At 38.9% G+C, this 24,516-nt stretch overlaps 1 protein-coding gene across 3 annotated transcripts in view; it reads right to left on the reverse strand.

Annotated features, from left to right (window-relative positions):
* Positions 1-785: 785 nt before the first annotated feature.
* The window catches only part of LOC120304634 (casein kinase I), a 64,825-nt gene continuing 41,094 nt past the window's right edge, over positions 786-24,516 (reverse strand). For all 3 annotated transcript variants that reach the window (XM_039335458.1, XM_039335457.1, XM_039335459.1), the window contains 9 exons: positions 22,891-23,001; positions 22,595-22,743; positions 21,842-22,070; positions 11,304-11,474; positions 9,581-9,729; positions 6,864-7,056; positions 6,215-6,354; positions 3,631-3,696; positions 786-2,274 (listed from right to left, as the gene is read on the reverse strand). In XM_039335458.1, coding sequence (XP_039191392.1) covers positions 3,664-3,696; positions 6,215-6,354; positions 6,864-7,056; positions 9,581-9,729; positions 11,304-11,474; positions 21,842-22,070; positions 22,595-22,743; positions 22,891-23,001 — 1,175 coding nt within the window. In that variant the 3' untranslated portion in view covers positions 786-2,274; positions 3,631-3,663. The remainder of the gene's footprint in view (positions 2,275-3,630; positions 3,697-6,214; positions 6,355-6,863; positions 7,057-9,580; positions 9,730-11,303; positions 11,475-21,841; positions 22,071-22,594; positions 22,744-22,890; positions 23,002-24,516) is intronic.

The following is a 24,516-nucleotide window of genomic DNA, read 5'->3' on the forward strand; positions in this document are numbered from 1 at the left end:
AGATGAGATTGGACAACCATTTGTCCAGAATGATATAGGGTCTACTTCTTGAGCAGTGGGTTGGACTACATGACCTCCAAGTCCTTTCCAACTCTGCTATCTGTATTCAGAGTTTCTTTCTCACACTTTTTATTTTCTCATGACAACCATATATTCTCCTTTAACATTTCAATGTTCTCTTCTTCCTTCCCAAGATGAAATCTACATTCTTTCACATTACTTCGCTTTTAACATTACATTAAGGTTAAATCACCATTTGATCTTATAAAGTAAAAATTTAAGCAACATAACAGAATTTTGGGGAAGTACATCACAGGTTAGAGATGACAGGGAGCACTTAATGCAGGATTCCTTAATTACATACAATGGAATCCTATTACCTTAAAAATGATACAATTCCAAGTGGTATTTTTATTTTTTTATTATTTAAATTCTAAAAGGATCTCTGGTTAATGCATTTTTGGAAATATTGATTTTGAGTTAATTTAGATTGGCTTCAATATAATCTGAAATTTCAGTTTCCAGAATCTGTATTGTTTGAGTCCAAAACAAAGATTATATAGTTTGAAGCATATACAATTTGCTTTTCGCTACTGTATCAGAATCAATTAAGAAAATGAAAGCTAAATCTGCTTTATTTTTAGATGAGAAAATGATCTACACACTCTTCTTAGTCAATCTTTTTCCTGGAACTTGGAAAGGATGAGGTTGCATGCAAAATGATACTTCTTGTCTACATCACAAGGCTGACTGCAGAAAAGAGGAAAAAAAGGCAGAAACTTCCATCACTTTATCATTTTCTACTTTATTACTTCAAATTAACAACCACAATAAAGCTCAAAAAAGTCCAATATTTACACAGGAAAAAAGTACAAAATTCCCACCCCCCAAAGTTCAATTTTTTGTTTTTTTTTGTTTTTGTTTTAAAATTACAAAGTAATAAAAAGGTTTTTTTTACTTAATTAAAAAAAAGGAGAGAGAGACACAGTAAGCAGGGTAAATAAATTAGGGGGAAAACCTGTGTTAAATAGAAGAATTAAAAAAAAGAAAACCAAAAACGTCAAGGCCGATCCACTTCCAAACATTCCAGACTGCCCCACGTTAAAAAAAAAAAAAAAAATCCAAGCTAACGGCTGGAGGACAGGTGATGATGGTTGTGATGCAGAACTAAAGACAGATCGTTTTCTTGAATAAAACCTAAAAATTTAAAAACAATGAGACAAAAAGGTAGAAGAAATCTTCTTACTGAGGAGGGAAAATGTATTTGTCCTTCTAAAATTGATGGTACAAGGAGTAACCTCTGCAATCACATGGCTTCTCCTCCCGCCCCCATCATTCACATACCCCTCCCTTTTCCTCAGCTCCATCCCGACTCCTGCAGGAAAAAACAAAAACAAAATAAAAATAATAAAACTAAACACATGCAAACCGGCTGTGTGTGTGTGTGTGTGTGTGTGTGTGTGTGTGTGTGTGTGAGAGAGAGAGAGAGAGACTGCCATCCCTTGCACTAGAAGCAGCGTACATTTCTACACCCTTCACATTTGTTGCTGCCTTGCACAGCAGCTATCGCTACCCACATCCACACCCTTAACACACAACTGCTGCCGTGCCAGTCCTGTTCACCTTATTGGTATGCCTACAGCATCCCACACGAATGCACACACAGGGGCAGTGGTATCCCAAACAGAGAATGCCTGAATACAAATAACAGCCTTCGTCCACTGAATCTCCCCTGGAGGCAGTGCCAGCTTACCACTGCAGCCAAATTTGAAATGAATGTTAAACCACCTCCTGAAGCAACTTGGAGCTGGAATTTTTAGTTTCCTGTAAACAACCTTCTCCCCACCCAAGAACTACAGAACAAAGATGTGATTAAAATTATGTTGGAAACCTTCTTTTCTTAACTAACTGGACTTTCAAAACAATATTGAATAAGGCTTCTCTTTCTGTGAATTACATATAGATCGAAAAGGGGAGCAGAAAGATCTGGATGATGGCCACGGCCTGCTGGCGGGAGACGGGCAAGGACTATGGAGAGGAAGCTGCACAACAGCAGCAAAGGTGTTCTTGCAAGGCTCCTGTATGAGTGACTCATCAAAGGCAATTTGGTTCGGGAACACAGCCGATGATCTCAGGAAAGACAAGAATGCCAGCACAGGGCAGCTCCTCTCCTTGTTGCTGGCAAAAAAAAAAAGGTTGGCTTTTTTTGTTTGTTTTTTCCTTTTAATTTGTTTTTGTTGTTTTGTTTTTTAAAAGAAAAATACAGTGAAGACACTAGAAAAGAAAAAGAAAAAAACAGAGTTAAAAATGGTTTCTTCTCAGAAATTCAAACACTGGAGGTCTTCTGATAAACTAGCTTAGCCCTAAATAAGTTACCACATTTTATGAAGGAATCCCCATGCCTATCAATCTTTGGAACTTTAAGGGCTAGAAACTCTATTGAAGAAGAAAATCACACAGGAAAAAGAATCTCATATCTGTAAACCAAACATCAGAATTTATGCAATACTGTTTTATTTGCAAGGTGTGCAAAATTATCTCTGGAGCTTTTCATGTTTGATTATTTTGCTTTTAAGAAATATTCTACTAGTTCACAGTGGATATTTTTAAGAACCAAACTGAAACCACGGAGAGATAAGAGAAACACAAAATTGTCTTAAGTACTGTATTTATTTTATGTATACTAGCTGTGCTTCCAGCTCCCATGATTTCAAGCACAGATCTAGATCTGCTTTTTAAAGAAAAGAACATTTAATTCTAATGAACTGGCAGGCAATTAAAACAATAGCAATTCTCCTTAGTCCATGGTATTTTTTTCCTCAACCTCAGCAACTTTAAGATGCATGAACTTCTCCTAGCGGCTAGCCTGGGAATTCTGGGAATTGAAGTCCACATATATTAATGATGCCGAAGTTGGGAAAAACTGACCTATGGTCATCATGCCCTCCCCTCCACACTCCAAGACAAACATTCACTATCATATAAATTCTTACAAACAGAAGAAATATTTTATTCTATTGAATCTATACCTGATTTTCTTTCAGGAACTTGAAGTAATAATGTATTTTTTTCCCCCAATGACCAACCTAGTATTATAATTAGCCATAATCAAATGGAGATGTGAAACTAATAACCCTATCCCTAGTCCAACACCATAAATGCTGCACTACACATCTTTAAGAAATGTTACATAATAATTCTTGAGATTCAGCCTTTCAAGAATGTCTCTGGTGAAACAATGCCAATACCCTGCTACTCAGGACTGAAAGCTGCTGCTCCTAGCTCTCACACTGCCAGTGGGGAATCAACACTTCTGTGAAATCTTGTATGACTACACTTGCACAATTCCATAGTAATAAATTACCATGTCACACTGTCTAATGTACACTAATTGAACGAACTGGCTGTATTATTATTAGGTAAGTGTAGAACATTATGTCCCTTATTGCAAGGACAGAAAAAAAAAAAGTCAGGTTTTCTTGTCATGGGATTGGGTCATTTGGGCCTTTCAACACCCTGACTATCCCATTTCCATTTCCATTACACTGAGATTTAAGCAGAAAATATGTGGATCCTGCATGAGCCACTTTTTGCTTGATCACAGAACAGGCTGCCAAGGCAGACACTCACCTAAGCAAACACTGGTCTGGTGGAATCCACTCTTCATTTCCCCAGGTGATCAAATGGCACACTGGTCTGCAAATAAACAAAGAACTGAATAGGCTGCAGAAGAGGACCGTAGGAAAGGTACAGAGGGAGTGCCCTAGTTTCTTTCTCTCCTTTCTGAAGAGGTGATCCCATCACATTCCCTCTCCTGAAATGTATCCCTCTGTCTATGGAGATTCTCAGTCATCCAGGTCACGGTTGTCCCAAAGATGCTTTTCCACGAGGTAACTGGATTTTCTTGAGGGTTTTTTTTGAAGACGTTTTGCTTCTCATCCAAGAAGCTTCTTCAGCTCTTCCCCACCATGCGGCCAGAGCTGAAGACGCTTCTTGGATGAGAAGCAAAATGTCTTCAAAGAAAAACAAGAAAGTCTAGTTGCCTCCTGAAAAAGCACCTTTGGGGTATGTCCTCATCCTGAGAAAGATTTTCATCAGTGTATTAAGTGGATAACTTAGGGTGAATGCATTTTTAAAATGATATTACCAAGATGATTTTGATATTCTTGAATCTACTGGAAAATTAATTTTCGTACTTAGGTGACAAGTATGATAAAAGCAAATCCACACAAAAATAGATTATGACGCCGATTCAGGCAGTCCTCGAGTTACCGTATATGCCGGCGTATAAGGCAACTTCCGCAAGCATTAAAATCAGCGCCAAAGACGGGTGTCGTCTTATACGCCGAGTCGTCTTATACGCCGGAAATACTGGTAGTTTCCGGCGTATAAGACGACGTTCTAGGAATGCGACTTGGCGCCAAAGACAGGGGTCGTCTTATACGCCGGGTCGCCTTATACGCCGGCATATACGGTACAAAGGCAATTGGAACCAGAATTTCTGCTGCTGAGCAACGCAGTCACAAAGCGCAACATCATGGGGCTGTAGGTCGATGAAGATTCTCAGATATCCAGGTAGAGTTGTTTGCAAGTTGAGTCATGGCAACTGGACTTCTTTCCTTGTTGGTTCAAAACATTTCACTGCTTATCCAAGTACCTTCTTCAGTCTGAACAAGTTGGTTAGAAGGATCCCATATATGTTCTCCAGGGAGATTTCATTTCTCATCTAATCTGCATAGGCTCGTTAGGTGAGTAGGCAGAGAGTTATTGAGATGTAAATGTTCCAACTGCTATATCCTCTACCCTAACTGGGTCATTAAGAGTAGCCTCCCTGGTGAGCCTGTGAAGTGGTCTCAATCTTCCTGGGGAATGATGAAAAAGCAGCATAAGAAAGAGTGGAGAACAGTTTGTGTCTGTGGCCTCCATCTCTACTGAGGGAAGGATTTTCCACACTGGCATAAATGGATTCCTTCACTCCTCTCTCAAACCATCTATCTTCCCTATCCAAAATGTGAACATTATTGTCCTCAAATAGTTCATTTTTCTTCTGAAGGTGTACTGCCAATTCTGGTCCTGTGCTGTTTCTTTCCCTATGCTGGCTTGGTTTCTCTAATGTAGAATTTTGAACAGTCCACTGTGTTGGACTGCATACACAGCATTACTCTTATCTTTTGGTGTCCACTCTTTAGGGTGGACAAGCCTCTCTCTTAGTGTGTTGGGGGGGGGGTTTGAAGAACACAGGTATGTGGTGTTTTCCAAATATCTGTTTTAGCTTCTCCCATACACCAGCGGTGTAAGGAATGACCAAGTTCTTCTGTTGACTTTGAGTCTCAGCTTTGTCTGCCATTCTTTTGTTGGATCCAGATGTTGACTCAATAAAAGCCCAATCTAGATACAGGCAGGCCTTAAGAATTGCCAGATGCCTGTTTTTCTCCTTTTGGGCAACCCTGGTGGTAGAGATTTTTTTCTGTCCTATGATGTAGTGTCCTGATGACTCCTAGTTTGTGTTGAAGTGGATGGTGGGAGTCAAACAGCAGGTATTGGTCTCTGTGTATTGCTTTCCTGCAGATCTCTATTTCTAGGTTGCCAATGGTCCCAGTCAGAACCTCAGTCTAGGAATGCCAGCCTGTTGTCCTTGGTATCTTACCAAGTATTGGTATCACTTGATTTTTGAATCCACAGTGTTCATATGGTCTGTGAAGGCTTATACTTCCTGGATTGCTTTGTTAGGGAAATCTCTAAAGTTCCTATTGAGCAAGCATCTCCTTGCAAGTTCTTGCCAGCTTCCAACAATCAAAGTCAGCAGGGAACATTGCAGGAAGTTGCAAGTTTCAGGTGACTTGCAAGCCTGCTGGCACATAGGGAAATGGCTGCTACTAGGTGGGAGAGTATGTGTGAGTGATGGGGGAAGCACAGAGTGTAACAAGTCTGCTGTGATGTCCAGAAATTGAAGGGCCCATCGTAACTACATTGTAAATTCAATGGGTCACTGAACAAGTGGCTATAAACCAAGGACTACCTTTAGATAGTTCTCAGAATCAAAGGAAAGTGAGGTACTACATATCAACAATATTTATCCTCTTTGCCTGATCAGTTCAATGGGCTAGGATGAGATCTACTTAAGCTTTTATTGCTGGTCTTATTTTGCCCTGATCTGATCATTTTTTTCAGAATTTTTTCCTTCAGTGAAACAGGATCATCAAAAGAAACTCACCTGTGACGCTGAAATCCGTGAGACTTCTTGCCGTCCTGTGAGGTCAGACGAGGAGATGTTGGCGGGGGCTCCTCGGTGTAACCTCATGCTGACCTTGCGTTCCCTGTCTACCCGTGAAATTGCTCTGGGAGATGTGTTTCCTGGCAAGAAGGGAGTAATTGCTATTATTTATAACACTGAAATTTTGCAGTTATATAAAGAAAACAAAGATGAGAGAAGAAAGAAGAAAGGAGGAAAAGAAAAAGGAAGAAAAAGTTAAAGGGTGGGAACATATGACATACTAAGGCTAATGTTCTATGGGCCCTAAGATAGTGGATTTGTTGGATTTGTACTCTGAAAGGAAAGAGAGCTCCTACTTCCAATACTGGAAAGGAAATGGACTTGTTCTTCAATAGATTCCATAATTAGGATTAATCTATTGAAGCTTTGAAACTGAAATAGATTTACTCTTTATTGGCTTTAATAAGAGATTCCTTTAATTTTTTTTTAGCCTTATTTTTCAGAGTGATAAATTTTCCAAAATAGAAGATAGGATCGAGCAGTCAGGATTTGAGATGAAAAGAAAGTACGAAAGTGGGCAATAGATCAGCATGGCGGGTTACACTTCTGCTAGCACTAAAGGCTTGCGTGTGATTTTCTGTTCACTCACCAGACTGCTGGATGCGGGAAGTGGGTGTGGAGGCCATGGGTTCAGCGACATTGCGGAGGCGGTTAGCAGTGGCCCCAGCAGGAGGGCCAGGAGGCAGCGCCCGCGTAGCAGAACCCCGGAGCTGCCCCATCCTTTCCTCTCGCTCATGTTCTCGCCTCTCCCGGTCCATATCCTCAGGATTCCGGGCTGCTCCCTGAAATATTTAATGCCCCACAATGCTTTAATAACTGCTGAGAAGTATAAATCACCTTACGCACATGCATGAACAACTACAACAGCTGCTGAGAAAACGGGTGAGAAGCAAAACTCCCTAATTTCTGCCTACTGAATCAGCGTCTATTTTGCACAGCTTTCCCAGGTTCCTCCACTTCTGAGTGGGACAAGAAGCATGTGTGTGTAAGCCCGTAGCCATCAAGCTCTTTGTTTACACATTCATCTTTTGCTTCACATCAGTATTTATCCTTTCAGTTCTGCTGTCCTAAGGGAAAGGAAATCTGGGCAAGCAATATTCCAACTGAAGATTCACTAAAATATCAGAATCCATTATTGTGTTGGTAAAACATAAAGGCACTTGGAGAACAGATGCACTTTTGAAACTTAACATCTTAAAATATAGAAAATGAAGCTTGTTTTACTGTAGTAACTATCTTAGAAATAAGTAAAATGTGGGCACTTCCCACTTTTCTGTCTTGCCACAGGACTTGTTGCTATGGGTCAATAAGAAAATACAGTGGGGCAAAAAAGTATTTAGTCAGCCACCAATTGTGCAAGTTCTCCCACTTAAAAGATGAGAGAGGCCTGTAATTGTCATCATAGGTAGACCTCAACTATGAGAGACAAAATGAGAAAATAAATCCAGACAATCACATTGTCTGATTTGGAAAGAATTTATTTGCAAATTATGGTGGAAAATAAGTATGTGGTCAATATCAAAAGTTCATCTCAATACTTAGTTATATATCCTTTCTTGGCAACGACAGAGGTCAAACGTTTTCTGTAAGTCTTCAGAAGGTTGGCACACACTGTTGCTGGTATGTTGGCCCACTCCTCCATGCAGATCTCCTCTAGAGCAGTGATGTTTTGGGACTGTCGCTGGGCAAATGGACTTTCAACTCCCTCCAAAGGTTTTCTATGGGGTTGAGATCTGGAGACTGGCTAGGCCACTCCAGGACCTTGAAATGCTTCTTACGAAGCCACTCCTTCGTTGCCCGGGCGGTGTGTTTGGGATTATTGTCATGCTGAAAGACCCAGCATGTTTCATCTTCAATGCCCTTGCTGATGGAAGGAGGTTTGCACTCAAAATCTCACGATACATGGCCCCATTCATTCTTTCCTGTACATGGATCAGTCGTCTTGGTCCCTTTGCAGAGAAACAGCCCCAAAGCATGATGTTGCCACCCCCATGCTTCACAGTAGGTATGGTGTTCTTTGGATGCAACTCAGCATTCTCTCTGCTCCAAACACGACGAGTTGTGTTTCTACCAAACAGTTCTATTTTGGTTTCATCTGCCCATATGACATTCTCCCAATCCTCTTCTGGATCATCCAAATGCTCTCTAGCAAACTTCAGACGGGCCCGGACATGTACTGGCTTAAGCAGGGGGATACGTCTGGCACTGCAGGATCTGAGTCCCTGGCAGCGTAGTGTGTTACTGATGGTTGCCTTTGTTATGCTGGTCCCAGCTCTCTGTAGGTCATTCATTAGGTCCCCCCATGTGGTTCTGGGATTTTTCCTCACCGTTCTTGTGATCATGTTGACCCCACGGGGTGAGATCTTTCGTGGAGCCCCAGATCGAGAGAGATTATCAGGGGTCTTGTATGTCTTCCATTTTCTAATTATTGCTCCCAGTTGATTTCTTCACACCAAGCTGCTTGCCTATTGCAGATTCAGTCTTCTCAGCCTGGTGCAGGTCTACAATTTTGTTTCTGGTGTCCTTCGACAGCTCTTTGGTCTTCACCATAGTGGAGTTTGGAGTGTGACTGTTTGAGGTTGTGAACAGGTGTCTTTTATACTGATAACATTCAAACAGGTGCCATTAATATAGGTAATGAGTGGAGGACAGAGGAGCCTCTTAAAGAAGAAGTTACAGGTGTGTGAGAGCCAAAAATCTTGCTTGTTTGTAGATGACCACATACTTATTTTCCACCATAATTTGCAAATAAATTCTTTCCAAATCAGACAATGTGATTGTCTGGATTTGTTTTCTCATTTTGTCTCCCAACTACAGACCTCTCTCATCTTTTTAAGTGGGAGAACTTGCACAATTGGTGGCTGACTAAATACTTTTTTGCCCCACTGTATACAGGACCTGGATCTGTCTTGGGCTGCCTTTAGCATTGTTATGCACTGAGGTCTTGATGCTACTTTTTAGGCAAGCACTAAAAAAGCCACTATAACCAGCACATTGAAAAACTTATTTCACAAAAAAATCTTCTCAATTTAGAACCCCATAAATACAGGATTTCATCCCAACCACCAACTACCTCCTGCTAGTTGTATATTACAGGAACCAAAGTCCAACACATTGGAGGGAACCAGGTTGAAAATAGTGGCAAATTTGCGCCACAGGGATGCAAAAACCTAATCCCACATTAAAGAGAGAAAGGCTTCATAGGCATCCTTAGCCTTTAGCCCCTCCCCATCTATCTGCAGCTCCCTGGTATGCAAATAATTCTACTATACCAACAAACCCCCTTTAAAAATTAGGGTTACTCACAAATTTGAGCATATTCCAGTCAAATACATAGTCATAGGAGAAACCCTGGCGGTGGAAGAGATTGCGGAACAGCTGCCTCAGATAAGAGTAATCTGGTTTGTCATCAAACCGCAGTGAACGGCAAAAGTTGAGGTATGTAGAGAACTCAGCTGGGGGAGAAATGAGAGACAGCAACAAGGAATAATTAGCAGGAACAATTTTACTCCTCTCTGGCGCTGTTATTCCACCACCCCCACCCCACCTATATATATAGTTTCATGCTATAGCTCCCAATAGCACTAGTCCAGTTGAGAGAGTAGTGAAAGCCTTCTGTCTGCAATGCACACATTAATCTTGAGAAGTGAAGTGGGTCATCCTAGTCATCTAGATAAAACAGGAGCCTCCAAACATTTGGAGACAGGGGAAAAATTTGGAATTCTGAAAGCCCACTATGAACGTTCCTCAAAATGACTGCCATGATGGATGTGGCCATTCACACAATAACCATTAATAGCCCTTAACAATAGCATTTAGACTTATACAGTGCTTCATAGTGCTTTACAGCCCCCTCTAAGTGGTTTACAGAGTCAGCATATTGTCCCCAACAATCTGGGTCCTCATTTTACCGACCTCCGAAGGATGGAAGGCTGAGTCAACCTTGAGCCGGTGAGAATCAAACTGCTGGCAGCGGGCACGATACTGCATTCTAACCAATGCGCCACCACTGCTCATATTAAAAGACAAACCAGGGAGACTTGCTCTCAATTACCCTTTCTAACCATCTCCAAATCATTTGCCTTTTTCATAAACAAGCAGATCCCAAACTGAGCTACAAATCCCTACAATTTTTTCTGTTAGAAAAAAATCTGGTATATATCAGTTTACATATATCAAGGGTTTCAGAAAAACCTCTGGTATATACACAGACTATTGAAATATTCTTGGAAATATTTGCAGTTCTCAATTGTGCCAGCTTTGTAACAAGATATCTTCCCATTTAACTTTTTTTAGTTACAAACATAGAAAAAATGGCAAGCAAACATCAAGACAGCAGCTACCCAATGGCACACTGAGGTTTGCAGACACCAGGCTAAAGGCCCAAAAGATGAAAATTCATCCTTGTTGATTTTTTTAAAATTAAAATTAAACTGGATATGTTGGAGACAGGATTAATCTATTCTAGCTATTAAAATCCTCTCTGGAGTTCCCCTTTGCCTCGTCACTAGAAGAGGGTTTAGCTATTTTGGCCATGGTTCTCTGGATCTTTTCCAAAACTGAACCTAATTCTGCACTCACCCTGCTCAAGTAAACATATTATTTATTCACCCTTATCCTTGGTACTATTTTCATCTTTTTCCTCCAGTTCACTTATGGAACCATCTAAATGTGCAGCTTTCCCTTCTAGATTCATACAAATTACATATAACCTGCATACCGCTTTCTAACAGCTATTAACCTCTATGGTTTTTACTCCAAAAATCTGAGACTCAGTGCAACCTTTCCTCACTCAAGGGTACCTCCATAATTATTTTTGAATTAAACTGCTATTAAATGGCTACTAAAGATAAGATTCACAGGAAAACTTGTAGTGCTGTCCAATATTTTGCAAACAGAATAAAGACCTTCCATTAAGTTGATAAGATAGGTGACAAAAAACTAGATTAGGATTGTAAAATTGGGCGTGCTTATGCCTATACCACTAAGAAGAACCTAGAACTTGAAAATAAGTTCAGGGAAATCTTACAAGGATAGCCTTTGCAGAGCACTTCAATGGGTGTTGACATCTTCTTTTCACTGATGCGCTCGTATTTCTGTCGTTTTGTGGCAGCTTTTAGGCCTTGCCAAGGCAATGAGCCAAGATTGAAGTACATCAGTACATAGCCCAAGCTCTCCAAATCATCACGGCGACTTTGTTCTGGAAAAAAACAGATGCAAATACAGGCATAGCTAGAGATGTTCCAGCAACAACTCAAAACAAAGGAAAATTATTCTCATCTTGCAACAGCTCAAAACAACACTAGGGAAAAGAGAAAAAGACAAACTGAAAGCTACATAATCTGCTATTTGGTCAAACCTGCCAGGAATCCAGGCATTTATTTATGCTTGCATTTAAAATGCATGTTAGGTGTTCATTTCTTCTTAAAAACTGAAAAACTGAAAGAAATTATGGGGAAGGCTCTGAAGTTGTACAATTTCATACAAGGGCAGAAAAGGCATAGATGCAGAAATATCCCTTAATAGCACAGTGTCCATAAAAAAACCCAGAAAAATAATTAAATCATTATAATTAAATATCAAAAATATATGTGCTACATCTAGCAAAACTCCTACAGTTTGATAATGTCAAGTGTTTGCTTCTCTACAACAGAAACTAAATTAATGATATAAACAAATGTTAAAAATCCAGAATTCTCTAACATTAAAAAATAGAACTTTGTATATATCATTTCAAAGAGCATAGGCTCTTTTAATTTCTTATTATACACCCTATTGTTGTACCCTAATGATTTCAGAGCCAGACTGCACAATACAAATATTTAAATTTGGTCCTATATTTTTACTTTCCATTTTAAATTCAGATTCTCTCCAATATCCAGGGAAATATCTTTAATCAAACTATTAAATGTTCTTTAAAACTATGAGATTGTTTTCATTAATGATCATATTCCCCCAATCTGCAAAAAATGGAGATTTGTACAAATGTATGATTTTTTTTAACCCACACTGTATGCTAAAAAAAAATCTACTTAATGAGACTTCAGAGCAGGATTCAAAATATATTTTATCCAGTTTTGTTCCTATCCTATGTTTTAAAGTCCACAACCCTAATAAGTTTTTAAATTAGTCAATCGAGGACACTGTAATAGTATCTTTGCATCAGTGCTGAATGAGGTACTAGGATATTCTAGTCCAGGATATACCCTCTGGGTAATGTTGGGTCAGTTATCCTCAGGCTCGTTTATCTTTTAAAAGTTGCTGCAAGGGCAAATTGGAATAGGGAGAAAGAACCAGCACATCATTCTAAACTCCCAGAAGAAGTTCCCGATATAAATGTTAGTCCTTGACTTATAATTAACCCCAAACTTTCCACTGCTAAGCAAGGCAGTTGTTAGGTGACTTTTGTCCCATTTTACAATCTTTTTGCCAGTTGTTAAGTGAATCCAACTTTCCCAATTGACTTTGCTTGTTGGAAACCGGATGATTACAAATGATGATCACATGACCCCAGGACAGTGCAACTGTCATAAATACATGCCAGCTGCCTAGCGCCCAAATTCTGATCACATTACCATGGGTATGCTGCAACGGTTGTAAGTCTGAAAAACAGTCATGTCACTTTTTTCAGTGCCGTTGTAATTTCGAATGATCACTAAAAGAATGGTTCTAAGTTAAGGACTACTTGTACATGTATTGCCCAAAGCCACTATTCTAATTTGACTCTACGATGACACAAGATGCTACAAAGCAATGGCACGGGCTATCTAGGAGGGATAGGCATTGCTTAAAAATGCTTCTAAGCACAAAGAGGCTCACACAAGGACCACTTTGCAATTCCTAAAATTAAACATGCCTTTTCCTAAGACTATCCCAAGAAAACACACAGCTGTATTAAGGAGTTGCAGACAAGTGGGATGTGAGCATCTTTGTGTGTTTAACTCTGAACTCCTATTTAACCTTAATATCAAATAGATCTCTCAAGCTATCTATTTTAGAAACAGAAAAGAGGGCCCAAACATTGTCTCATGCAAAATTCCAGAGGGAGAGCCATGTTTTATATTTTATTCCATATTTAATTGAATACCTTCCTGAATCCTACTTAACAAACAGAATAAAAATGTCACATCTATCAGATATGCTAAGACAAACAGTGTTTTTTTTTTTAGAACCAACTCTATCATATCTATATTAAGGTAGGATATTGGCAATCCATTTTAAGAGAAGGGGCACATCTGCATGTTTTTTCCACCCCCACCTTTGCCTGCTGATATATACATTTCTGAATGCAGTTTTATTTATTCATCCATCCCTCCATCCGTTCATTCTTTTGTTCATTCAATTTCTGTGATCACCCATCTCAGTCAATGATTCTGGAAGGCTTACAATTCAGAAAATATATTGTGCTTAAACATCTAAAAACAATAAAAACTGGAAAACCAGTAAGTAACATTAAAAACATTCAAAATTCAACATATATAAGAGAAGGATATTTGATCAAGAAATACAGAAGCAATATTGCCAGGAAATGGGGTTCTTGGCACATCCAGTGCCCCAGGCTGAGGAACGAAGTCAGGTTTTTAGGCCCTTGCAAAGGCTAACAGGGATCTCCAAAGGGAGGATGTTCCATAGAGCAGGGACCCCTATAGAAAAAGCCTGCCTTTTCCCCAAAGATAAAGTAGATTTGTTTAAAATGTTCCATGTATATGCATTTTAATGTACATTTTTCTTTTAATGTACATATCTTTGTATAAATCAAAATTCAGGAAAAACAAAGAGTTAAAGCATCACAGTTTTCACATCCATATGGAAAATCCAAATTAGTTAAGCGCACACTAATGGGGCAAAAGATTAACCTTTCTTTATTTGCCTGTCCCTTTGGACTTTGAAGTCTCTCCCCACCTCTAACATATATTTCAGGCAGATCTGCATTTTAAATTCTCTGCCATTATCTATTTGGCACTGCACTGTTACAAAAAGCAAGGTCCCTGTGGTATATTAAAAGAAACTAATGCATCAATTGCAGCACAATTCAGTCACAAGGTTATTTCAGTTTAATCAATGTATTTAACAATCTGTTGATTCTGCTCTGTGAAAACAATTTCATAGAGCACAGAGCAAAATTGCAGACTCCTTGTTTAAAAGGCAAAAAATAAAAATAAAAACCACAAGATTTCCTGAAGGATTTATGAATATTCACACAGCTTTGTCACAGCTTCATAACAAAATGGATACAAAGCCAACCAAGAACTCATTTTTCATTGCTTCCCTCAATGCTGGAAGCCATTTTACCGCATTAATAGGAATAAAACACAGGACTGCCATCCTTATCCTTTTAGTTTTCTCCTTCATACCTGCCATCTTCTTATGCTGTGAAAGCACCCAGCTCTTTGATATTTTTTTCTTGCCTTGGTCTGAATGTATGAGACAATGAAATCTGACACAAACAGATAGCTGTCTTCCAGCATAAGTTGCCATCAAAAGATTGGATGATGATTTATTTCCAAAGAACAGCAGTGAGCGAAGTATCTTATCTACAGTTTTTGCACCCACCTTTTGCCTCTGTTTTCCCTAGCTTAAATCAGGCTACAAAAAAAAGTAATTTGCATTTGAAGGTACGACTCTGCTGTGACACTTAGTTTTATTTCTGTGGCTATTATGCCCACTTTTTACTAGTTCAGGTAAATAAACCACATATTGCGCTTCCTACAAGCTCAATATTTTCTTGCCATGTAATGGATTCTAATCCTCAAGTTCTCCTTGTCTGTTGTTTTGACCGTGCCCCTGGACATCTTGTATTGACCCAACTGGCTCTTGGACATGATGTGTGTGTGTGTGTGTGTGTGTGTGTCTTCACTGCAGACTGGCAGAAGGAACAGCTCAGCTCTGGTCTTATCACTGTGGATCTCTTTGTCATGTATGTAAGCTATTGTTAATAACAATACAATGTACAAACATAAAGGGGACCATGCAAACATTTGCATGGCTACAACTAAGAGATTGAATCCACAACTGCTAAAACTGAGCCTTACTGCATTTTACATTTCTTTCTCTAGCTCTCACATTCAATGTGTATGAAACATTCACATGGATAGTGATTTATTTCAGCATGAAGTCCTTTATGGGTCCTGGAAAAAAATGATCAGCAGGACTCGAAAGATCTAGCCCTCTACTATACAACTCAACACTGAACAAATGTACTGAAAAGCAGGAGTGGAGAAATCACTAGCATATTTTTATCCTCTAAAAGACAGACAAGCCTGTTATAGGCCCTTCTTCTGAGCACCTCGGAGTGTGCATTTCAAATATCTTGAGCTGATATGTAGGAAGGGGCAGGATATGTAGGAAGTCATCTTGTGAGCATCTGAAAATTGACTGGAATGTATGATTCAAGAGATGCCTTTTCACACTGCTCCTCCCAATTCTAAAGTCTCTGGCTGAAATTCCCCTCCCAACTTTGTGCTCTAATTCTCCTCTTCTATTCCAGCACATTTGATTATAATCACTCCCCAACTCTCTTCCAGACCTTAAACTTGTTCTAGGAATTGAAATAAAGGGTTTTTTTAATGCACAGTTCAGAAAAGCAGAGATAAATACATAAAATTGCAGTCTATCCTTCTCCTCTCCTAAATCTTATTTTAAAGCAACTGGACAAAAGCAAAAGGGCAATCCAAAGGAGTGAAAAACCATGCATATTTACTTAAAATTTACCCCACATTTAAGAAGAGCAGAATGTGGCATTTTTGAAGAACTCTAGAATTTCAGTCTTCAAATTTTTTTTTTTTTGTTAAGCATTATAGTTAATGCCTTCACTTCTTGCAAGATTTCCCATTAGTCTGTGAGGACCTGTCTTCCCCAAAAGTCTCAAGACAATTTTCCTTTAGGATGTTCCAATAGTAAAATTGAAATGAAGGATTGAAATGAAGTTGTTTTAAATTTGGGATACTTTTGAAAAGATTGAATTTTTCAAGCTTGAGACATTTTGCACTTCTATTGGTGGCCATCTTTGTCAAAAAATAGGATTAGGCTCACAAATCTTGCTAAGTCACAGTTTGTTTTAATTATAGCACCAACAAGTCACAGTGACTAGGTTTATAAACATGCTAATCCAAAACCAAATAAACCAAATATAACTTAGCACACTATGTCAGTTTAATCACAGAAAAAAGAACCACACATTAATTATGATATTTCTCATGTTCATCTTTCTAGCTTAAAAGTTTTCCATGAAGACCCAAGGCTGGTGTTTCCTTAAGGATCCAGAAAGGAGGATGAGAACATTAACTTCACCTTCTATAACTAAAACTCCCAATAGGTGTCAAAAGCAATTTCCATCTTTCCTAGACCCAAATGTCCCTAATCTGGGGCTCTTTAAATGCAACGATATGTTTCCACCAAGTACGGCTGTTGAAATCAGTTTTACTGTAAGTCTTATACTTTTTAAAACACTTCTTAGCCACTTGGAGCTGTGGATAAGTAAATAGCTGTAAAAATTGACATTGTAAATTTATTAATGTGCTTCATCTATCCCTTGAAACCTAGATGGCTTACAGAATTTACAATTTAAAACAAAATACAAAATCAGTATTAAAATGAATTAATAAATCTGATAACCTAATGTACAGTTCAAATATTGAGAATACTAGCTAAAGTTTGACATTATATATGGGCCACTGATTGCAAATGATCCCTAAAGATCCCCTAGAACAGCCACCTTTTAACCCAAGAAACTTTTTGAGGAAGCAGATCCTTGGGAAAGGATTTTTTCAAAGTTGGAAAATCACCAAGTCAAGCCGAACAATGTGCACTGCAGATCTCAATCAACGCACCCATCTCAATTCTAATAACTCTCTCTCTCAAAAGGTATTAAGCTATCATATTTATTCGTATCCCATCTTTATTATTTTTATAAATAACTCAGAGTAGCATACATATCCGATATTCCCTCCTATTTTTTTTTTCACAACAACCATCCTGTGAAGTAAATTGGTCCAAGAGTGACTTGTCCAAAGTCACCCAGCTGGCTTTCATGCCTAAGATGGCACTAGAACTCACAGTCTCCCAGTTTCTAGCCTGGTGCCTTAACTACTAGACCAAACCAGCTTTTATTTGTGAAATCAGGCAATAAGCAAAATCAGACTAAATGTTATCACAAATATTGGACTGGGGTGAACCTTTCATACCATTCAGTTAGATAATTAAAAATGCAGAGAAAAATCTAGCATCTAGTCCAGGCATGTCAAACCCATGACGTCATGTGACGTCACGCAACGTATCGGGCCGGTTTGCCATTGCCAGCAATGGGGTGGGTGTGGCTTCCACGTGATGCATCCGGTCCGTGGGCCGGCAGTTTGACACCCCTGATCTAGTCATTCCTGCTGATCAGAACTTTCCAGGCAAATGAAAGTGTGTCCTGGATTAAATCAATTATTAAAAGTATAATTATTTGAGATAGAGACAGTGAAGCTATCTCTCACACTTCTAGCCCGCTAAAAACAGAAACTTGTGAGGGAAGTGCGACCCAGTATTTCTAGGCAATGTTCAAAATGCAGAGCATGTGGAACACTGTCTCTCCATCCCCTGATCTATGTGTGACGTGGATAATGTTTACAACACTCCCCCCCCCAATTTTCCAAGTAGCAACATCTCTTTTATCAGTTTCAACACAGTCAAGTGCAGACATTCTGTCAACTTTAAGTTTCTCTGCAGCTGCAAAAACTATTTCCGTATCCAAACTCCCAAAAAGCAAAGCCACATCATGTCTGTTTGTGGAATGTGGGATCTGTTTTGCATGCTTTTGAAGCCATAATGGTTCCTTCTTTGATCATGCCAGTGGCCAATGCAAGCAACAATTTTATTTATTTTTATCCCATGTTTATTATTTTTAGAAATAACTTAAAGGGGTAAACATACCTAATGCTTCTTTCCCCCTCCTATTTTTAGTTATGTAGTTCTTTTCACATTTCTGAAACGCCCCTTCCCCACAACAAAAGCTCTTTGAGGTGCATTGGGCTCAGAGAAAGTGACTGGCCCAAAGTCATCCAAGTAGCTTTCATGCCTAAGGCAGGGCTAGAAGTCATGATCTCCCAGTTTCTAGCCTGGTGCCTTGACCACTAGACCAAACTGGCTCTCAATCTACAGTCCTATATTTCACGGTGCATGAGGTTGGTTAAAATCTGACATTTAATCAGTCAGGACAGGAACTCTAATAGCATACTGTCTCGCCACTTCACATTCTGTAGTGATGTGATGTGGCAGAGGTAACAATCAAGAAAAAGTGATTTGGAACCTGCCTACAATTTTCACTAGATCCAGAAATTGCCTTGCAGCATCATAGCATAAATCAATTCAGTCCCCTTCACCTCCTAATGGAGAGCTAAGTTTTATGATAAGCTAGCAAGCAAAGAAAATATATTTAGTTGTTGCAGGCATATTGTATCTGAACCTAGAGGTTTTCAGCTTTTTAAAATAATTGCCATTGAAACATTCACACATTTGCCCAATGCTTTAAAAATATCAATTCAAGCAATGAATCCTAAAATATCTAAATACATATTCACATGTTCGAATAATATATGATTATCGGTGTTGGATTCATTGTTTAGATCCCTTTTTACAATCCAGTTCACAAAGGGACCTGAATTTCAGAGCTCTGGAATAGAATCGACTAACCCAAATAATGATTCTATAAGTCTCTCTTCTCTCCTAAAATTAAAGAGTCCGAACACCCAATCTTTTCCTTGAATAGGCACTGTTGTACTTTATAGTCTTCTCTACATTCTTTAGCTTTTTAATTTTCATTAGGACAACTCAGTAAGAGTATAAAACATGCTGGCTCATTTTTGAACATTAAGACTACACTGGTAGGATGGGAATGAAAAAATCCTTTGATTTGCCAGCATGTTCAATTAAAACTTTAACCAGAAACTTTAATGAGTCCCTGAATAACTGGTGTTGGTGAAAACGTGTTTACAATAAAGGACAAGCCAATGAACAACCAGCCACAGCCACATTTAATTCCCAAATAGTAGCCAATTCAATACAGTTATAAATAAACTGTCGCCTTCTTTAAAAGGCATTAAAAAGGCATTCTGAAATGTTTCAAATAGCAAATTTGTATCACAACAAATCTATCTTTCTAAAATGGGAAAGTCAATCTATTTAAACAACCTTTAGCTGTTTAACAATCTTACAACTTATATATCTGTTACATCCTCACTAAATCTTATCCATATTTTTGAATTTATATTTGTTTTCTAACTATTTTTACTTGCAGTGGGAATTCAGCAAGGACTTCCTATAGATAATTCTTTTAAACAATTATTTCATGGCATTTAGTGACATAGGCAGTCTAGAAATTTAATAATAAAATACATGTTCCAATTTAAAGATTTTTTTAAAACTGGTGATACACATTTACATCTCTGTAAAAGCAAAAAATGTGCTAATGCAAAATGTGATTAATGGAGGGCATCATATTCAAACAATTTATGATTTGTGATATAATGCTCTAATCCAGGGGTGTCAAACTGCCGGCCCGCGGGCCGGACGCATCATCGCAAAACTGCACCCACCCTATTGCTGGGAATGAGAAAAAAATTCCAATACATAGCGCGATGTCACGTGACGTCGCGAGTTTGACATGTCTGCTTTAATCCATTTGAGTCAGAATTCCAACATGTTGAATTTTATCAGTGCTTCCAATTAATTCACTTTTTAAAATTTTTATTCAAGTTACTAGGGATAATCAGCCGTGAAACATGATGTCAGTTTCTAATGTACTTATATATAAACTGGCTCCATCTTATAACTGTAGTAGTTCACTAAATCCATCGATCCTGAGCCAAAAACTATACTGCAATTGAGAACTGAATCACAAAAGTATACATTAAGTCTGGGAAATCGAAATCAATTAAATTTAGGTTAGGTTTATGTATTTTGCTAAATAATGGTTTGTTTAATGGTTTAACAGACCACAATTACTTGGCCTGCATAATTTAGAAATAAACCAAGCTTTATTATACAGTGGCTGGGTTCACATACAAGTAGCCTTCTATTTATAACCATTTGTTTAGTGACTACTCAAAGTCACAATGGCACTGAAAAAAGTGACCAATGATGACTTTTCACACTTATGACGGTTGCAGCATCCCTATGGTCATGTGACCAAAATTCAGATGCTTGGCAACTGGCAGGTATTTATGACAGTTGCAATGTGCTGGGATTACCTTTTGACAAAGGAAGTTTGGTCAGGGGTTAAGGAACTACGCTAGAAAGCCGGAGACTATAAGTTCAAGTCCTGCCTTTGTCATGAAATTCAGCTGGATGACTTTGGGCCACTCATACTTCTCAGCCCAACCCACCTCACAGGGTTGTTGTGAGGGAGGGGGGAAAGAGGAGGAGGAAGGTCTGTTGGATAAATTAGCCACCTTAAGTTATTTGCAAAATAAAGGTAGGATATAAACAAATAAACCAATAAATTCAACGGGGAAGCCAGAGTCACTTAACAATCATGTTACTAACTTAACAACTGCAGTGATTCATTTAATCACTTCAGCAGGAAAGGTCATAAAATGGGGCAAAATGTACTTAACTATCTTGCTTAGCTTAAATTTTGGGCTCAATTGTGGTCATACGTTTAGGACTACCTATAACACATTACAAACCAACAAGCTGCATTTTGGCATCATCATCATCATTATAGAATTAGAAGGGACCTTGGAGGTCTTCTAGTCCAACCCCCTGCTCAGGAAGGAAAGCCTATACCACGTGTGTCAAACCCGTGACGTCATGTGACGTATCACAACTTTTTCCCCATTGCCAGCAATGGGATGGGCGCAGTTCTAGCGTGACACATCCAGCCCACGGGCCGGCAGTTTGACACCCCTGACCTATACCATTTCACTCTCTTCTTAAAAACTTCCAGTGTTGGAGCGTTCACCGCTTCTGAAGGCAGGTTGTTCCACTGGTTAATTGTTCTAACTGTCAGGAAGTTTCTCCTTAGTTCTAGGTTGCTTCTCTCCTTGATTAGTTTCCATCCGTTGCTTCTTGTCCTGCCTTCAGGCGCTTTAGAAAATAGCTTGACTCCCTGTTCTTTGTGGCAACCTCTGAGATTAGTCCTTCTCTTCATTAAACTAGACATATCCAATTCCAGCAACCATTCCTCATATGTTTATAAGGAAAACATATAAGGTTTATAAGCCTTATATGTTTATAAGGCTCAACTTGCTATATAAATTCTGTCTCAGAAATACAACCTGAAGGAAACCTAAGACTTAAGTTTCTCAAGTTGTCTCTTCTTTACAATTTCTACAGAACATTTAATCAATTTCTTCATGCATTCCTAATCTGAAAGATAATGCGATCATTTTGCACTGTTGTAGGGCAAAATATCATGCAATACGAACAAAATACCTCAAGATTAAAGGAACAATGCTTCCATTAAATTGGTAAATAGTATATCCCACCCACCAAAATTATAACCAATATAATGATACAAATTTTGATTTAATTGATCTCCCACCACCGTATTGGATTTTCAACAATGTGGGAACATAAAATACTTACCAATCCCAAGGTGAGTGTTGATAGAGGCATAACGGGCTGTGCCAGTTAGGTTTTTGTTTTCCCGATAGGGAATGTGCTGGTGGGTACGGGCATCTCGATACTTCTTGGCCAGACCAAAATCAATGATGTACACTAGGTTGCCTTTTTTGCCAAGTCCCATAAGGAAATTGTCCGGTTTCACATCTCGGTGGATAAAATTCTTGGAATGAATGTACTCAATACGGCTGATCTGGAAATGGATTGGGAAGAATGGAGGAAAGGTGAGAGAAAAGAGAGGAAGAGAGTGCCAATAATTTTATAGTAAGACATACATTGTAATCTCATTAACTGGAAGACCCACTGTAACCTCAAACAAGAAATCAGGGGATCTCAATACCTGCCGCAGTTCAATACAAAAGTGAAGCCCTATCTACCCACACAGGTGAAAGTGGAATTTTAGTCTTAGGCTGGGATCGAAAAGACAGAAAGTTTCAATGGAATAGTGAAAAGAATATGGAAAATTCTTTAAAGTTAACACACGTCCTCAACTTTGGCAAGATGTCCCAGCTGCTAGCTAGTCTACAGCACAGCACTGCTCCTACCTTTTGCCTTCTACAACAGCTAGAGAGATAATAGAGACGTGCCAATGTTTTTCAGCTTCATCCGGGTGCCCCAGCTTCATCTGAAGCTGAGTGCTCTAGCTTCATCTGAGTGCCCCAAGCAATTGTTGTGAAAGGGAATCAGGAAGAGCACAATAACCAAATAAGAACTTACCATCTGATCTGCCAGAAGCAGAACAGTCTTGAGACTGAACTTGCGGGAGCAGAAGTTAAAAAGGTCTTCTAGGCTGGGTCCCAGAAGTTCCATCACCATCACATTATAGTCACCCTCTGCCCCGCACCACTTAATGGAAGGAATGCCCACTAAAAAAGATGAGAAGAGGACATTGGCAAGGAGGAGATATGCACACACATCATTCATTCATTCATTCACAAATCTCTTTACATCTTTCCAAAGCTTTTGTGAAATACTGAAAAATAAACATCAGGCTCTGAAGCCTATGAACTTACCTCCACCTTGCATCATCTTGTAAAACTTGCTTTCAATGTGGAGCTGTGGGTGCTTGGTTTTCACACATTCCAATTTAATGGCTACTTCTTCTCCTGTGGCAATATTGGCACCTGCATATGAAGCAACAGTAAAAAAAATAAAATTCAAGCCTTTGGTATATTTGTCATTTTATCTTTCCCTCAAGGAGCTTTGAGGGATTTTCTTCTCTATTTTATCACTCTCCCAGCTTTGTAATGTAGACTGAGTAGATGGGGCATAATGAGGCTCATAAATATAACCCATATTCATGACCAGGGATTTGACCTTAAGTCTTATTAGCTCTAGCCCAGTGGTTCTCAACCTGTGGGTCGGGACCCCATTTGTGGTTGAACGACCATTTCACGGGGGTCGTCAAACAACGCAGTCCGCCATTTTTTCCCCCTTTTCCTTAGCTGTGCTACTCCCTTTTATTCTATTGGCTTTTGAAAGCCAATAGAATAGACTCTCTTGAATAGAGTCTAATTCTATTGGCTTTCAAAAGCCAATAGGAATTGTCCAGGTTGTCTCTGCCCTGCTGAGTCCGCCAAAAGTCCCATTCTGCAAACGGTGCTGCACCAGTTGAGTAGTCCTCAACTTACGACCGGTTGAGTAGTCCTCGACTTACGACCGGTTGGGGGTCGCGGCATTAAAAAGGTTGAGAACCACTGCTCTAGCCCAACAGTACTCAATACTAAGAGAGTTTAGAATGAAATGTATGAAAATAAAAACTAATTTACATTTTTCTAGTAAGCATTTGATTATCACTATCACAATCTGTCTCCTGATGTGAATACATAGTCCTGTAATATTACAGATAAAGTTGTAAGCATATTTTTAAGAAATGGCATTATTTTTTCAACTCAAGTACATGCCGCCACAGCAAAACCATGTCAGCTTTGCAAAAGTTATGAATCAGAATGTTGTAAAAAGCTGGGGGGGGGGGGTACGTGTTTGCTTTCATTTGTTCACTTCACATACTCAGACTACTGCTAATTCCACTTCCAACAGAACACAGTACATGCAGTGAACAAGCCAACAACCAATTAGCTTTTATTTCTGAAAACCACACAATTCCATGTGAGTCACCTCCTCACATGCTCCTTTCGGGTATCACGGTCTTCAGCTTTAGGTGATTACATTTCACAATATAAAAACCTTTACAGTTCAATCCTTTCAGAAATAAACCATGAAAAAAAAAGTTAAAGCACACAGAAATTACTACACAAAAGCTGCTATTATATTTCTGTTTTAATGAAGAGTTGACAGGGAGCCAAATTTAGCTGCAACTAAATTCAGAGACTGTTTTAGTGTAGTATGTAATCCTATTTTTACAAATATCTTTTTTCCAAAGGTGGTGTGTGTGTGAATGTGACTTTTTTTGTTGTGTAAGAGATGTAGCATATATATATATATATATATATATATATATATATATATATATATATATATATATATATATATATATATATATATATAGTTTTCTGAGGTTTTCGCGGGTATTTGTATGTAGGTCTTTGGTTGTTCGGGTTTTCTCCCGCGTAAAATTGGAAGTGTCTTGGCGACGTTTCGACGAAGTCCCATTCGTCATCTTCAGGCTGGTGCTTTCA

This window comes from Crotalus tigris, unplaced genomic scaffold, assembly GCF_016545835.1.
Source record: "Crotalus tigris isolate CLP2741 ecotype Arizona unplaced genomic scaffold, ASM1654583v1 scf7180000017644.4837335, whole genome shotgun sequence".
NCBI classification, from domain to species: Eukaryota; Metazoa; Chordata; class Lepidosauria; order Squamata; family Viperidae; genus Crotalus; species Crotalus tigris.